This window comes from Chionomys nivalis, chromosome 26, assembly GCF_950005125.1.
Source record: "Chionomys nivalis chromosome 26, mChiNiv1.1, whole genome shotgun sequence".
Classification (NCBI taxonomy): domain Eukaryota; kingdom Metazoa; phylum Chordata; class Mammalia; order Rodentia; family Cricetidae; genus Chionomys; species Chionomys nivalis.
Genome location: NC_080111.1, coordinates 20,304,989 through 20,322,966, shown reverse-complemented (window position 1 = coordinate 20,322,966; position 17,978 = coordinate 20,304,989). Strand labels below are relative to the sequence as shown.

At 40.0% G+C, this 17,978-nt stretch overlaps 1 protein-coding gene across 1 annotated transcript in view; it reads right to left on the bottom strand.

The window, feature by feature from the left end:
* Positions 1–4,715: 4,715 nt before the first annotated feature.
* Positions 4,716–17,978, bottom strand: part of Gnai1 (G protein subunit alpha i1) — an 83,474-nt gene continuing 70,211 nt past the window's right edge. Inside the window, exons 6-8 of the mRNA XM_057758641.1 lie at positions 11,320–11,449; positions 9,124–9,277; positions 4,716–6,743 (exon numbers count right to left, since the gene is read on the bottom strand). Of these exons, the coding sequence (XP_057614624.1) occupies positions 6,553–6,743; positions 9,124–9,277; positions 11,320–11,449 (475 nt within the window). The 3' untranslated portion in view covers positions 4,716–6,552. The remainder of the gene's footprint in view (positions 6,744–9,123; positions 9,278–11,319; positions 11,450–17,978) is intronic.

Sequence of the window (17,978 nt, the reverse complement as noted above, 5' to 3'; positions counted from 1 at the left end):
TTTACATGGCTGATTTTTTTATTCTATAACTTTTTAAATATTTATTTTATGTTTACCTCTTTTATCTATGACTGTCTGTACTCTTATTTTAGTTTTACTGTCTCTTTAAGGACTTTACTTCATTTTTTAACTGTCTATAATCTTTTCCTCCTCTCTTCCAAGCCTATGCACATTTTTAAACACACTGTCTCATTTAGAGGTCCTTTATTTCTGAATCTGTCCTATTGTGTATCTGAAATCCTTTTCTGACAAGTAGCATTTTAAAATGACAAGCAGTATCGTTGAGGCAGCCCTGGGTGCTGGTTCCACCTCTCTTGGCCTTTCAGTTTGGCAGAGGTACGTTTTCTGCCAGCTCTGGTGGGAGCCATGCTCACCACCTCAACTCTGGGAATCACCATGCAACACTTAAACCCTTTTTGTCTGAGTAAAAGCTAAATCTGTCATGTAGCATGCTGTGCAGCTTGGAGATATCTGTGTGCATGGCAGCAGGAATCCCTCTATGTTTGCCTAGAAGGCCTATTCCAGCTACTTGCTCAGGCAGGGATGCTGAGCAACAAGTATCCTTTCAGTTACTTTTCCCCTAACCCCTAGAGGGCATACAAGTACCCGAACCAGAAGTGTGTGGGTATACAAGCCCGGACCAGAAGTGTGTGGCAGGTCATGCTGGTTAGCTCCAAACATATGGGTGCCATTTTGTAGAAGGAGACAGCTCATTTGTTTCCTGGCTGCCCAGACCCAAATAATCATAAGCAACTATAATGATTACAACACTGTTTGGCCAATGACTCTAGTGAATTTATAGCTAGCTCTTACATCTTAAATTAACCTATCTCTATCAAACTAAGTACTGCCACAATGCTGTGGCCTACTGGTAAGGCTCTTAAGGTTCCAGTGTGTCCTCCTCTTTTGGCAGCTACATGCCATCTCCCTACTCCGCCTACTCTCTTTCTATGTATTTTCCAGCGTAGCTATATTCTGCCTTGCTATAGGCCAAAACAACTTTATTCATTAACCATATAAGCAACACATAAACAGGACATCCCACATCACAGCTCTCCACAGCAGACAGAGGACAGATGGCAGATGGCAGAATCTAAAGCATAACAAACAAATGGCATTCTATGCCCTAAGCAGGCTTTTAAAGTAATTCTTATATATCTATTTTTTCTTTTATTGAAAATAGATTCTTTTCTCATAAATATATCTTGATTACAGTTTCTCCCTACTCTTTTCCTCATAGTTCCTCAACACCCACTTACCGTACAGATACACACTATTTCTCTCACGAGAAAAGATGGGTTTCTAGTAGATCACAACCAAACATGACAAAAATTAGCATTAAGAGGATTAGACACAACCATCACAGTGAGGTTGGGCAAAACAGCCCAACAGAAGAAAATGGGCTCCAAGAGCAGGCTCAAGAATCAAAGACCTGTTGTGGAAAATTGCTTTAAGGATATAAAAGTGTGCTACATTTATGCTGCATTTGTTTAATTATATAAAGATGTGATGCTGTTTCACCTTGCCTGCCAAAGGCAGTTGACTGGTCTAATAAAAAGCCAAATGGCCAATAGTTAGGAAGTAGAGGGACAGAAGAGGGGTTGGAGGAGTTGGCTGGCAGAAAGAACAAGTAGAAGGAGAGAGAACAAGAGGTAGAGAGGGGAGAGAGAGAGAGACAGCAGAGAGGAAGGAGAAAGAAGGAGAATAGACACACTGGGGCTAGCCACCCAGGTAGTCATTAGGCAGCCAAATATAAAGGAAACAGTGAAAGCAGGACATACAGATAAAAATTAAGGTAGAAAGCCCCAAGGTAAAATATGGATGAAGAGAAACAGGTTAAACTAAGTTATCATAGCTAGCAAGAAATAAGCAAACACTAAATCTGAGCATTCATAACTAATAATAAATCTCCATGCCATGATTTTGGAACTGGTTGGTGACCCAAAAGAAAGCTTGCCAGAGAGACCCACTGGTTCACACATTCAGGAGTCCCATAAAAATATTAAGCTGAAAGTTATAATATACATATAGAGTACGTGGTGTAGCCCCTGTAGGCCCTGTGCCTGCTGCTTTAGTCTCTGTGAGCTCTTAAGAGCCTTGCTTATTTGATTCAGAGTGGCCTGTTCTTCTGGTGTCCTCCATCTCCTCTAGGTTTGACACTCTTTCTACCTCCTCTTCCACAGGGTGTCCTGAACCCTTACAGAAGGAATCTGACAGAGACACAGCTGTGTGTTTCAAGAACTCTCTCTTTCTCTGTGTAATATCTGGCTGTGGGTCTCTGCAACTCTTCCCATCTGCTTCAGGAGGAAACTACTCTGATGATGACTGAATATGAAACTAATTTATGAGTATAGAAGAATATCATTAGGAATAATTTTATTTATATGTAATATATATGTTTTTATAAATATAAATATATGTATATATACATATATGCATACATACACACAAACATACATACACACACATATACAGTGTTTGGTTATTATCTTGTCCCTTGTTATTGGACACCCAAGCAATCATTGTCATGGAGTCAAATCAGACATTGGTTGGTTACTCACCTATTCTGTGTGCCACCATTATCCCAGTATATTTTATAGGCAAAGCAGAATTTAGCTGAAAGGTTTTGTGGCTAGGTTTGTTTCTATGTATCTCTTTTGGTAGCCTGCAGAATGTTCCCACACCAACAGTACTAGAATGTAGGAGTAAAGGTTTTATGTAGGCACCAGCTCAACTTCTCCATGTTCAACGAGTTGTGTGGGTGTTGTCCTCAGCAATGGGGCCTTGCTGTCAATTTGTGGGGGACAACTTATTTTCTCAGCAACAGTCTGGGTTGTTGTAAATTTCTATGGGATCCTTTTGACCAACATCTCAATTAGCTCAAATCAAGTCTGGATACTGGAAGCTTCATTTGATGAGAGAGGATGGCCAATTGGTGTTCTGTTGCCGTCATTATTTGGAAACGTCATTAGCGTTGCCTTTCTATATCATAGGAAGTTTACATTTCACTAAGTTTTTATATCAAGCCTCAGATGTTCTTCAGTTCTTGCTGTCTGTCTCCTCCCTCCCTCCCTCAATCCCACTTCTGCTCTGCCTTCCTACTTTATCATAGCCTCCCTTGCCCATTCCAGTCCATCCACAAAATGTATTTTCCCCTCCCAGGGAGATCCATGTGCTCTCTGACTGCCAGTCCCTAGCTTCCTCTATGTGTCTATGGATTGTAGCTTGATTAACATTTATTTAATGGTTAGTATCCAGATATCAGTGAATATATAGCATATTTATCTTTCTGCATTTGAATTACACAGACTACTTCCATCCATTTGTCTGAAAATTATATGATGTCATTTTATAAACAGCTGATTAATAGTCTGTTGTGCAAATGTACCACATTTTCTTTATTCATTCTTCTGTTGAGGGACATCTAGGTTTATCTCAGTTTCTGGCCATTATGAATAGAGCAGGAATGAACAGGGTTCAGCACGTGTCCCTGTGGCAGGATGAAGTTCCTTTCAATATATACTCCAGAGAGGTATAGTTGATCTTGAGGGAGATAGACTCACATCTTTCTGAGAAACTACCTAGGCTGCATTTTAAAGCATATGCACATGACACTTAGAGAAAGCCTGAGTCAAACACAAGGCACTGTTTGCACGTAGTATAAAAAAGAAGCTGGAAAGTTGATATGAGCTCAAAGAAAGAAAGGCTTTGATGAGGAGGCTTTCAATAATACTCAATTATATTAAGTCAGAACCAGTGTGCTTTAAAATAGAGGGCAACATAGTCCCAATTCTATTATTAAGCATGTCAATCTAGATTTCAAGGGGTTGAGTGAATGTCATCAACAATCTTAAAGGGAAGCTCAACAAAGACAAGAAAACAGGGGGAAAGAGATAAAACACCCTTCCAACCATAAACTAGCAATGATTCAGAGAAAAAGAACTCCCCAACTTGAGATGCAGACAGAGAACATACAGAGTTCCAGATGGCCAAGTTCAACTTAAAGATTCAGTAATGTCCTCTCTCTCTCTGTCTTTTTCTCTCTTATGAAGCTTTAAGTAAGTTAATGGTTACGTGTTTGACTGCATTTCTAAATGTCTTGAATCACCTCTGAATTATATGCATCTGGATGAAGTTGTTAATCAGCACGTATGTTATGCAGCTTTCTGTAACTACAAAACACATCTGTGATAACAAACTTACAAAGGGAGAGGGCTTATCTTGGCTTATGGATTTGGATAGATTGATCCCACTGTTTTAACTCTGAGGCAAGGCATCATGCTGGAAGCACATGGGAAAAACGAATGCACTCACTTCTTATGCCATGCATTAAAGAAAACAAGAAGGGGCCAGATCCACACAAGCCTCTTCTAAAGGACACCTTCATGACCTAAGGACCCCAACTTCTCCAATATTCTACCACCTGCCTTGTAGCTACCCTTGTCTTTGGAAGACATTCAACAGCAAAACTATAGCAGTAGCTAAAGGGCAATAACTGATTGAAGAGAAAATGATGAAGCATTTGATTTGGGCAAGGTGATCTAGGGAGTTGAATTCCCATAAGGGGTTTGCATGATTAGAAGAACATATACATAGGGCAAACTCAAACTTTTCAGACAAGTAAAGCCAATAAGACAGAGCACTGGAAACAGGAAGGAAGCTCCCATACATGGATAAGTTCTAACACAAAATGAGTTCAGTCAACAGGGTTGTAAAATTTTAAAAATTTAAATTTATTAGGATGTATTAGTAGCACAGTTACACAGAGTAGACTTCAGGGATTCACCAATGATGGTCACCAATATGTGCTTCTTCGTGGTTTTTAAACCCTATTTTTCATCATTCAAATTTATTCAGATAATCGTTGAATTTCATACATAGCTTCACAATCTGGGTCTGACAGGTCTTCCATTAGTAAAAATGAATGGAAACGTACATTTCATGAAAGGCACATAAAATAATCTAAACTAACACGGGAGGAATTTCGATAACCTCGAATTTCTTTACATTGCAAATTAAAAAAAATTTCCCCCAAAGCAAACCACGTGAATGCAATTCATGATTCTCCATACACTTACGTGTGCACAAATGTCAACAAGAAGACTAGGGAAATGGTAACATCTGAGGCGAGTGAGAAACCACACGCTGGCACAGTCTATAGAAAGACTTAACTTTACAGGATGAGTCAAAGAGGGGAATGAGCTGGGCAATGTTACTCATTTTGCCAACACAAGGACACATAGACAGGAAAACGGCACTAACAAAGTTCAGTATGTGGCACTTATGTAACACATATGTAAGCACTCACAGACACACTCACTGATCTTGTTAAATATTACTATTCAATTTCTAAGTATAATTGTCCGCTTAATGTCAGAAACCACAGTATAGCTTTAAATGAATATGAATTCCAGCGAGTGGAAGGAATTTGGAAATCGAAGGGAAAAGAAGCAATTTTTGACATAAAGTGATAAACTTGAAACTGGTGAATCAAAAAGCTTGTATGCTATCAGTAATAGAGGATTTTCTGGTTAGCTTCCAAACAAGGAATTATCATGTATGCTTAAATATGAGGGACTTGCCAAAGAAAATACATAAATGAATGTCTCAAAATTCACATACTAAAAATTTTTACCCACAAAAATGTTTTCACCACTCACCTAAACTTTGCCATAAATAAACTATGTTTTTAAGGGTATAAAATTAATCTGGCATCACCAAAAGCAATGCAGAAATGTCATCCAGATACTAAGGTTCAATTGAAACAAATTGGTGGACTAAAAGCGAAGTGTTTTTAAGATCCTGTATCTTCAAAATTCTGAACCTTTAGCTTCTTCAGACAAATTTAAGGTAGAATCGTAACATCATGCATCCTGTAAAGAAAATGTCAATGCACACGATGCTTGCTTAACTGAGATAAAGGCAGTGTGCTCACCTCGGTGAGAACATCCCCGTGAAACACATAACCTTTAGAGAACAACTCGTGGTATTAAAATAGTCTGTGCAATGTTTGTACAAATAACGTTTTATGAATACAAGTATACATATAATCAAGGAAAGGGCCATGACAATTCCTAATATTAATTATGGTACCTAAAATTCATAGGACACAAACATAAATAAAGCTGTTTAAAACTGGCAAACACAGAGCTATTCTGTCATTCAGTACAAGGTACTTAATATTTATGTTATTTCCAAAGCCATCACACTGGAATCGTAAGTTGCCACTCTTACAACCTAAACATAATATGGGAAATCAAAAGATATAAATACATCTTACATTTGCATATTTACACTTACACAGACGTCATCAGTTACACTAGAGCCCAGTTTCAACATCACACCTCCCTTTGACATTGCAGGCCCCTCTTTCCCCTTTGAGAAAGGTCCTAGTCCTTCCAGATAAAGACACAAAACAGAACAACTTTGGTCATGTCCAGGATGCATTTGCAATACACTACATTCTGTGTGGCTGGGAGACTCTAGTCTAGAGAGATCCATATATAAGTACTCATTTGGTTTGAAAATGCTTGTTACCACCAACTGCAAAACTTAGAAGAGACCGCAATCTTTTAGATTATTTTTTATGATGACATCTGTTACAGCGTCAAACACAAACTGCACGTTCTTAGTATCCGTGGCACAGGTGAAGTGGGTGTAGATTTCCTTTGTGTCCTTTCGTTTATTGAGGTCTTCAAACTGACACTGGATATATGCAGCTGCCTCTTCATAGGTGTTTGATCCTGAGATGGAGAAAAAGAAGTATACAAAAAGTTATAGTGGTACAGGGTTAAGTAAAATGCGCCTTTAAACACAGGCCAGTTTTCTGCATATAAAATATAGGGACTCCATAATTCCATTTAACCCTCTAGAACAAAATGATTTTTTTTTCCAGTTGAAAAACACCTGGGTAAACTCCTCTTCACAACTCATCTTTAACCTTAAGAACTCCTTTACATGGTAGTCTATGTTTGCTCCTTTTCTGCTTAAGTTTCCAAGATCCAGACCCCTTTCTATCACTGTCTATCATCCACACCTTCATGCTGGAGAATTCAAGCCACCGAACCCTAATGGTGGCTTTGTATTATTGGACTAACCCACTGGTGAATCAGCAATGCCAGCTGAATTCATTTCTCTCCCCCTTCATATTTTCTCATTAGTCATCTTTTTGTCATCATTTTTATTCAAAATCTATATCATGTCTCTAATATGGTAAATGTTACGAAGTTACTAAAAGAAGAGAAAAAAATGATGTGCTACTCCTGCTTTTAGGTGAGGGGCTTGAAACTGGCTCTGAGCAAGAAAAATTTAGAAAGGGCCTGGCAGAATCTGGGGATAAGCACACACATCCTCTGACCCAGAAATTCCAGTTGTTAGGTATAGGTTCAGTAGAGCTTTGTTATGGTCAAAGAAAGTTCACAAATAATGCTAGCAGAACATCGCCTTCTACTGGAGGAAATAGGGCCTGCAGAGAGAAATTTGGGCTGACATCATAATTTTTCCCAGTTAAGAATACATACAACAATGAAAGGATAGTTTGCAAAAGGAATACAGGGCTGCAGACGGACTTTGATGAAACGGCAGCTCTCAGTGATAGGAGAGGAAGTGCATTGCAAGGCAGCAGAGGCAGGACACACCCAAGTGGCTGGCAGGGCCCCCCAGGCTTTATCCATACAAAGCCATAGCCATAAGATCCAGGAGCTGACGCTGTGCCAGAAACAACTTAGCCATTCACAGAGCAAGTAAGTAGTGCAGATTTGAAATTATAATCGTAGCCTTTGGGATATCAAATAATTATGTGATAGTCAGTGTTTATCAAAGACACTTCCTGTCTGCATTCAACGAGATTCTAAATAAAAGCAGCTTGACTGGGGCAGATCTGCAGACATTGCATGATGCACTGGGGTCTGAAGTTGGACTCTGCGGCTGCACCGAGCTCTTGTTCTTGTCAAAACAGGGTTGGCCAAGTACAAACACCAATGGGCTACGCAATGTCAGCTGTGTGAAGACACTCACTCAGCACTTACCATCAACCCACCCACTGCAATGCTAACTCAGAATTTATTTAGACTTTAAGAAGTTCTTGAGAACTTTTTGTTCTTTCAAATAGACTGAGGCAAAGGTTAAACTATTTCTATTTAGAGTTCATACAAACTAATGGCACTTTTGTTTTTTGAAGGGAAAGGGCCCTTCACTTAAGTATATATAATACATATTGAAGTATGTAATATTAATATATATATATATAATATACATACATGTATATGAAAACTGATTTACTTTGCTTGTATGTGAAGCCTGGAAAACCAGGAGTGGGTAGGTATTTCTCTTCTCGGCACTCAATTTTTGTTTTGGAAACAGGTTCTCAGATACCCTGGTCTGTCTTTCTGCTTACTATGTAGCCCAAGATGGCCTTGAAGTACTGATCTTCCTGCTTCACCTTACAGGTCTGGAGCTTACAAGTGTGAACACCAGACTCATGTTCAATAGTGGCTCGGGATGTGCTCCATAGAACTAAACCAAATTTCAACCAATGCTTTATCCCAATTCCTGATTTTACAGACGAGGCACTGGAACCTAGAAAAGGCATCTGCCTTGTTCAAGATTGTGGATTCAATTATGTAAAAGCTGGGTCTTTCCTTCAAATCTGCTGTGCTCTTGGAGCTCATTGGCCAGATCATCAACACTCGAAGGAGCTGCCCTACTGGGTCCTCTTCCCTGGTCTGCTTCAGTCATGTTCTGTCCATTAGGCTGGGTGACTCCTATGGTTCGTCATGGGCTTATTAGCATGTGTGTGTGTTTGCCACGAGATAGCGAACAGAGACAGGTCTTATCTCTGCTCATCCAATCTGTCATTAGCTTATTGTATGAGCACGTCAGTTTTTAAATTCATTAGAGACATGGAGTCACCTTAGGAAATTACCAGAAAGCTTTTCCAGAAAACGGACAAGAGAAAACTCATCCACATCTTCATGGCACATTTGTGTTGAGTTTGGAAAACATGATGTCCTCCGGTGCAAGAATTAGTAAGACAATAGACTCAAGCCAACAACTGAAGTCATGCATTAGGGGAGTTTCGCTTAGATACACATGATTTGCTAAGTTAATCTAAGAGTCCAATACCTGCATATTCCGGGTAGCAGATTGTGAGGGGGCTCTTCTTGATTTTTTCTTCAAAGAGGTCCTTCTTGTTTAGGAAAAGGATAATGGATGTGTCTGTAAACCACTTGTTGTTACATATACTGTCAAACAACTTCATGCTTTCATGCATTCGATTCTGGAACATAAAAACAATCATTTTCATGAGCAGCGAAGGCTTTCAGGAAAATTGTTTTTATTTAATTAGCATTTTTTTCCTTTAGTTTTCATACTGACCATAGTTTCCTGTCCCTCTTCTCCGGTTTCCCCCCTCCCCTACACGCCAACTAGCCCCCTCTCCATCCACCTCCTCCTCCTCCACCTCCACTCAGAAAGGGGCAGGCCTCCCAAAAGCTTGAACACAGAACGGATAACACAGCACACCAAGTTGAGGTAGGACCAAGCTCCTCCCCTTGTGTCAAGGTTTGCTGAGGTTATCCAGGGTGGGGAACAGGTTCCCAAAAGCCAGCTAAGTGCAGGCATGGGTTCTCATCTCCCTGCTACACAACTTGATAGGGGAGAGCATTTCGGGGTTAGGGAGAAACCTGGTGCCGGGGAGGCTCCAGGGAATCCACAAGGACCCAGCTAAGACCCCTAGCAATAGCAGTGAGGGTGCCTGAACTGGCCTTCCCCTGTAATCAGATTGGTGACTGTCCTAACTGTAATAATCATAGAGCCATCACTCAGTAACCGATGGAAGCAGATGCAGAGATGCACAGTCAAGCACTGGGGAACGGTTTTAAAAAGAACAAACATTGCACCAGACCAGATCTTTGCAGCTGAAAACCGCTCAACACCCCGAAGCATGTCCCAGCTGTTATCTCAACTCCAATTTTGTCTTAACCTGCTCTGTCTGAGTCACTTGGGCTGATTTCAAACTCAAGCAAAGAAAGCCTTAGCCAGTTTATTCCCTGTGCTGAGACGGAGGCTGGCCCTGGGTGAAAGCTATTACCTCCTAAAGGGAAACCGAACCTCTCTTCTTTCCTACAAGCAGCAACAATTTTCTAGAAGCCAGCAGGAGACCCTGCGCAGCTAGGCCTGTGACAATGATCATGAAGACCAGGGTTTGACCCCGACAGTGGAATGATGCATACCCCTCCCCCTTGACTTCCGGCTTCTTCTTCCTTATTTAGAATCCAAGAGCTTTTCTCACTATCCAACAAGCATCTAGGATGCTGAGCCCCTGTTCTTCCCGTAAGGCTGTACTGAAGGAATTATCTTCCACTTCCTCCTAGCCAGTCACCTTCTAATTAGACTACTGAGGTGAGCGGTGGCCAGGTCTAGTTGATTGAGACGTCTATCCAGTCAGGTCTCCTGATCAAGAACTCATAAGCATTCTATAGCAATACATTTTTGTCATCTCTACACAAGCACAACTTGGATTTTAGATAAGCTGAGTGTCTCGGTATCACCTAATCACCGCTGGCTCAGTGCCCACTGGGTAATGTCTTATGCCTGAGGTCCTGCTGCTGTAGCATGTTGTAACCAAGGGGTGTTCATGTCTGAACCCATCAAAGAAATGTCACTGTTGTGCAGATCACCTAGGCTGAAGAGGCAGTAGACGCGTTGGAGAGTAATTATTAAATTGAGCAAACTGAAATCCAAGTAGGTCAACACTGTGGACATGAGCAAAGACGACTTCCAGTTTTGTCCGCTACCCTTTGAGGTGCTGAGTTCAAAGAGAACACTGCCATATTTTACAGCGTAGGAACGAAAGAAATGTTTACGTGAGGCTGTGTTTTCCCTTCTGGTCAACAGCTGTTTGTACTTGATGTAGAAAAACCTGAAATCTCCCCGAAATTTTCTTTCTATTTAAGGGCCAGAACTTTAAATCTGTATCCAAAAAATGCTTCCCCGGGAGAACAATGCATTTATAAAACGCTATTTGAGAATTATTTTTCTCTACATAATGAAGGGTAGCATATATCAAAACAACAAGCTATCGGAGTAACTCGTGAGAAAGTGTGAGCGTGAAGCGAATGCAGGAGATGCACAGGTGTGTGTGTGTGGGCACCTACACCTCCCAGCATCTCTACCCTCCAGGCTGCAGCAGAGAAGCCACAGCATACAGCCTGAACTTTCAAACACTTCCTTCGTAAGCCAGGATTTCTCAGAAAAGCTCTTGGCAACATCTGCCGCTGCTGGCGTTTCGTGTTGCGCCCCAGAAGTGCGTCTACTTGCCATTTCTTCATCCTCAGCTAGAACCAGGTCGTAGTCACTCAGGGCCACACAGAAGATGATGGCGGTCACGCCCTCGAAGCAATGGATCCACTTCTTCCGTTCTGACCTCTGTCCTCCCACATCGAACATTCTGTAAGACGAAGATTTATGACTTGACCCCACATTCAGTGTTCAAAAGCCCCGACAAGTTCTGCAATGCCAACAGAAATGCTCCACATAGCTTGGGGACTGTGGGACGGGAAGAAAGGGACAGAGTGGGAGGGGAAAAATGTTACCAATTTGTTTTCTCAAAGGCCCAGGGTGGGGGGTTAAGTTATTTTTTAAAATAAATTCTTTGATTGCAGCAAGGGTAACTCTAAACCACATGAAAAATATTCTTAACAAACAACACATATGGGCCCTTGATGTGTCTCAGAAGCCTGAGTTCAATCCTTTGGTCCCTTCCACATGCACTCTGTGGCATGTGTGCATGTGGGAGTTCATGTACACACACACACACATACGTACACACACATGCACACACAAGTGATGAAAAATTAAAATTCATTTTTTTAAAAGCAAAGACATCCATTAACAATCATGAAAGCACTTTGGATATCAAACCAGTAACAGATGAATGGACCTCACTGCTTGTAAACACTGACAGCCACACGAAGCAATAGAGGAAGTCAGAAACCCAAGGAAACACACTCGACTTGCCAGTTCCAAGCAATAGAGCCACAGGCCAGGGCTCCCTGTTTGTACTGAGAAATGAGTTCGGGCAGGATGTTGGAACGTCAGAAAAACCATCTCAGTAAGAAGAGGGTTATGAGACAAAGTAATTTTAGAAAATGACCAAGAGGTTTGTGTAAATTATAGACTAAAACGAGAGGGGGGGGGGAGAGGTGATGGACCAATAAAATAAGAATTCCTCAATAATTATATAATATATAACCATGGACAACTGGAGGTTAGTGTACATGGTTCTGGCCCAATCAAACAATATAATGCCAATGACCTTTTCTTCCTGTTCCTGGCAAGGATACGAAGTTAAGCCAAAGTTTAAATTTGCATAGACGACATTATACTGCCTAGAAATAGCCACTTATATAATAGAAACACTGCGTAAACAGGCACATTTTAAAGGCCCCATTTATCTCAATGGCGCACTAATTAAAGCCACTCCTGGTTAATTCCCCACAGAGCAGCGGTGGCCTAAAACCAAATCTGAATCCGTCCACTAGTGCTGTCGCTTTTGTCGTCTTGATTTAGCTGGATGTTAACCTGCTCGTTAATGTTTGCTATAGCAGAACAATCCTACCACGGCAGACATCAGAGCGGACAGGCTAGGAGGAGAACAGAGGGCAGAGGGGTAAGATGCAACCCAGTGTAAAGGAGAACAAAGGGAGAACCGGTTTAACATTAATACAAGAATACAATTCGTAAACAATTTTACCATAAGCTTAGTTTTTTTTCACACAGCACGCCTCGCCCATCCATCTGGAACAACCCATCCCTTCCTCCACTTTCTCTGTCTGCTCTGCTCACTCCGTGACTCAGTCACTTACTAGTGCTTCTGTGTTACTGATGTGGTCGACATCTAGAGATGGCTGACTTTAAGCAAAGCAGACTCTCCTTAATGGGGTAGCCAGGCTCGCGGCACTCAGCCAGGAGGGCTAGAACCAAAGCTAGGGGTTCTCAGACAAGAGATGAAAATATCCTCATGATGCCTCCACGGGTTTTATTTGAGCCTGACTGTCTGCTCTGCAAACTCAGGTCTGCCCATGCCTTCGAACAACTTAATCATTCCTGCTCTCTGGAGAATACTGAGTGGTACAAAAGGAAGTACCAATAAAGGGGGATACGGTAACAAATATCTTCAGGTGTGAAAATGAAAAGGGGCTTGGGACTGGATACATGAGTAGCATCCTGAAGTGTCCTGAATTACTTTACATAAAAAAAACCCAGATTTTTTTGAAATATAGACAACAAAGTTAATTTTATTTCAAATTCAGATGAAAGCAAAACCCCCGGAGTTTCTACAGTCTTAGAGAATGCATAGACTATGATGAACAGCATGCAAATACCAAACTGCTTAGAAACAGTTTTAATGAGTTCTCAGAGGAAAGGGAAAATGCCCACTGTGGGGAAGGTGATGCTCTAACAGACGGGCAGAAGTGGCTGTGTAGCTTATCTGCATCAGTCTGTAAGGAATGGATTTGACTTCTTATAGGAACACAACAGCAGAAAAGCAAACTTGAGGAATTACACTCCAAGCCAAAAGGGAGTCCTCCTCCCCCACACAGGAAAGAGCGACATATGACTGCACAGTTGGCAGAGGTATAAGCCAAGGTGTGCCATGAATTGCCAGCAGCTACCAGACACTAAAATCAGGTCAAGAATATTTTTCCCTGGAGCCTTGAGGAAGAGCACAGTCTCTCAACACACTGATCTCAGTTCTAACCTGAAGAACAGGAAGATGATGGATGTTTACTTGTTCATGAACCCATTTTTGGGCAATTCGCATGGCAACGCTAGGAAGTGAAAATATTATTTGCAAAGAATGTTCTTTACTCGTAAGCCCTATTTTCTGCCTTAGCAATTACCATCTCTTGAAAATTAAATATCTGCTTTTTTATCTGCCTTTTTCCTTAAACAGTTTAAAAGCAAAGACGGTCTCTCTTTGCTTGTTTATGTCCCCAACATTTGATACACAAAGAACTCTATAAATACTACTAAATAAATCAACCATGCCTACTAAATACTTTTCAACATTTTCAAGAAATAATAGACTAGCGTTGTGTTTAAGATTAGGAAATACTTTCTATATCAGGGGAATGTTAAAACCCAAGAGATTTCATTATAATGTGACAGTCAGGTAATTTGAGTATAGAAGGAACCTCCCCAATTTATTTAACTTATGAATTATAAATGAATGATGGTCTTTCATATATTGGTCATAAAATGGAAAATTCATTTTACACCAGTGATTCCCAAGTAGCATCAATCAGAAACAACAATCGGGAGATGCTGATGTCACTGGTCAAAGACTGTGTTTTGAGAAAGAACCCGAAATCTAAGGAGCAACAATAGTTGTGACCAGATTTTGTTTAAATTTATAACTATTTAAAGAGCTAAATGAAGATAATAACCAGATTAACTATTTTTACTACTCTTTTCAGATTCCATATAAATCAGAGTATTCAGAAATGTTATAATTATTTATTCATAAAATGTTAAGTGTAGAATAGAAAATAGATTCCTGCGTTAAGTCGTTCTGTTTGGAATTATTAATGTAATTCTTTAATTTATTGTTTAATAATTTAATTCTTTAATATATTGTTTCTCAAATTCTGAGTATCTATTTAAACAATAAAAATTTCTCATAAAATCTGTTCTCTTTTATATGAAAAGGCTGTTAACAACTAGAGAATCAAGTTGAATTTCTTAGGTATTTTTGTAAAGTGAAGTCGAAGGAAATGTTTCCTGAGATGCACTACCTTAGCCTTTGAAATCATCTAGTACCAAGTGGCCAGGACTGACCAGTACAAAATTAGCTAACTCTATATGACTATCAAGTTCATTAAGAGAACAGTGTGTCCCAAAATCTATTACATATTTATATTATAGAAAGGAAATGGCAGGTTTTCTTAAGTCATGTCAATTTTATGACAGAGAGGATACATGAAATTTATATCTGGAAATAGATAACCAGAGCTGCTCGATTCTTTCATTAGACAAAGTCCCTGACCATAAAAGCCCAGTCATATAGATTGATACTTAAACTCTAAGAAATTCTCTCATAACTCATCTTATGTTTGCTCAGCCAATCATATAAAAATCAGATATCTATTTCATTTACCAGTTAAAGTCAGACAAAGAATTGTAACAGGAAATATACAGAGCATTACAAGAGATTATCACAGTCAATGGTTCGTAGTAGATTTATTCTAAGTACATTTCTGCCCTAGTCCATTTCAGGTTCATTGAACGCAGAAAAAGAAAAGTTAAAAGCATATATAAGCAATCATTGTGATTTACAGCCCTAAATCCAAAAGAAGAGCGTTTACCTAGTGTTAGAATAACCTGTGTTTATCTCTACGTCACTACATTAAAAGTGAAACTCAGCACATCTTGTAACACTGTCTGTCCCTCAAGGGGACATGCTAATATCCAAGCATCTCAGTGGGGTTTACCCAGCTACTAAAGGGGGAAATCTGTGTCCAAATTCCTTCTGTTTTAACTGAAACACTTTCCAATTCCTCCTTAGACCACCCCACCTCACAATCAGCCATTTCCTCATCAAAACACGTTTTCTTAGTCCATGGTCACTAAAACTAGAAAAACTAGTGGATGTGGCAGGACACCCTTTTAAATCCAGAACTCCAAAAGGCAGAGATGCAGGCAGATCATTATGCCTGAGACTAGCCACAGTGAACTCTAGCCAGCCAGGGCTACAAACTGAGACCCTGTCTCTAAAACAAAGCAGAAAAAAAATAAAAAAATGAACAAACAAAACCTGAGTAGACAAAATTTTTGAAAAACCAGACTTGAAGATGTTCTGTCATTAGGCAAATATGTTTTAAGTCTTCAAACAATAAACATTTTATTATTAAATATCATTGCATAGTTTTAACATAAATGGGTATGTCTGTTGTGGGAGTCCCCTCTGTGTGCTGTGATTACAATTAGTGAATAAAGAAACTGCCTTGGCCTGTTGATAGGGCAGAACTTAGGTAGGCTGGGAAAACTGGACTGAATGCTGGGAGAAGGAAGGCGAAGAGAGATATGCAATGGAGCCGCCGCTGCCGGATACAGACCTGCTGAAACTTTGCTGGTAGGCCACGACCTCTTGGTGATATACTGATGGAGGTGGGTCTTGTATCTATCTGTTGCTTTCCTTCTACTCCCTCTCTGTTCTTCACCCAACTTGACCTTCCTGATCCCTCATATTCTCCCCCCTGGCTCCCCTTATCCCCTCCCCACTCCTCTATCAGCCTCCCTACTCCCCCTATGCTGCCAATTTACTAAAGAGATCTTTTCTATTTCCCCTAACCAGGAGGGGGAATCTTGTGGGATAATGCTCTTCTACACTGTAAAGATTTGTCACTCATATTGGTTTAATAAAACACTTATTGGTCATTAGCGACGCAGGAAGTATAGGTAGGGTGACAAGACTAGGAGAATTCTCAGAAGAGGAAAGGCAGAGAGTCAGTCACCAGTCAGATGCAGAGGAAGCAAGATGAGAATGCCTCACTGAGAAAAGGTAGCAAGCCATGTGGCTAAACATAGACAAGAATTATGGGTTAAAACTGTAAGAGATAACTAATAATAAGCCTGAGCTAATAGGCCAAACATTTTATAATTAATATAATCCTCTGTGTGTTTCTTTGTGACTGAATGGCTGTGGGAACAAGCAGAACAAAAACTTCTGCCTACAGAGAGATCCATGTATATCTTTCTTTGAGTTCTCCTTGTTTCCTGTATTCTCTGGGGTTGTGCATGGTAGGATGGTTATTTTTTACATTATGTTTAACATACACTTATGAGTGAATACATACCATGCTTGTCATTTTGGGTCTGGGTTACCTCACTTGGATTTTTTTTTTCTAGTTCCATCCATTTGCCTGCAAATTTAAAGATGCTTTTTTTTAACCACTGAGTAGTACTCCATTGTGCAAATGTACTACATTAACTTTATCCATTCTTTGGTTGACGAGCACCTAGGTTGTTTCCAGGTTCTGGCTATTATGAATGATGCTTCTATGAACATAGTTGAACAAATGTTCTTGTAGTACAAATGTGGAGCCTTTGGGTATATGCCCAAGGGTGGTATCGCTGGGTCTTGAGATAGATTGATTCCCATTTTTTTTTTTTTTTTGAGAAACCATCATACTGATTTCTAAAGTAGCTGTACAAGTTTGCACTTCATCAGCAATGAAGGAGTATTTCCCTTACTCCACATCCTCTCTAGCATAATCTTTCATTAGTGTTTTTAATCTTAGTCATTCTGACAGTTGTAAGATGGTATCTCAGATTTGTTCTGATTTGCATTTCCTTGATGGCTAAGGATGTTGAGTAGTTCCTTAAGTACCTTTTAGCCATTTGAGTTTTTTTTGTTGTTGTTGAGAATTCTCTATTTAGATATGTACTCCAATTTTAAATTGGATTATTTGATATTTTGATGTGTAGTTTCTTGAATTCTTTGTATATTTTGAAGGTCAGCCCTCTGTCAGGTGTGTGGTTGAAGATTCTTTCCCATTCTGTGGGTTGCCGTTTTGTCTTGTTGACTTTGTCCTTTGCCTTACAGAAGCTTCTCAGTTTCAGGAGGTCCTATTTTTTTAATTTTTGATTTCAGTGTCTGTGCTACCAGTTTTGTATTCAGGAAGTGGTCTCCTGTGACAATGCAGTCAAGGCTGCATCCCACTTCCTCTACTATTAGTTTCGGTGTGGGTAGATTTATATTGAGGTCTTTGATCCATTTGGACTTGAGTTTTGTGTAAGAGGTGAGATATGAACCTATTTGCATTCTTCTACATGCAGATATTCAGTTATGCCAGCAACATTTGTTGAAGATGCTTTCTTTTTTTCCATTGTATAATTTTAGTTTCTTTGTCAGAAATCAGATGTTCATAGGTGTGTGGATTCTTTGGGTCTTTGATTCAATTCCATTGGTTCAC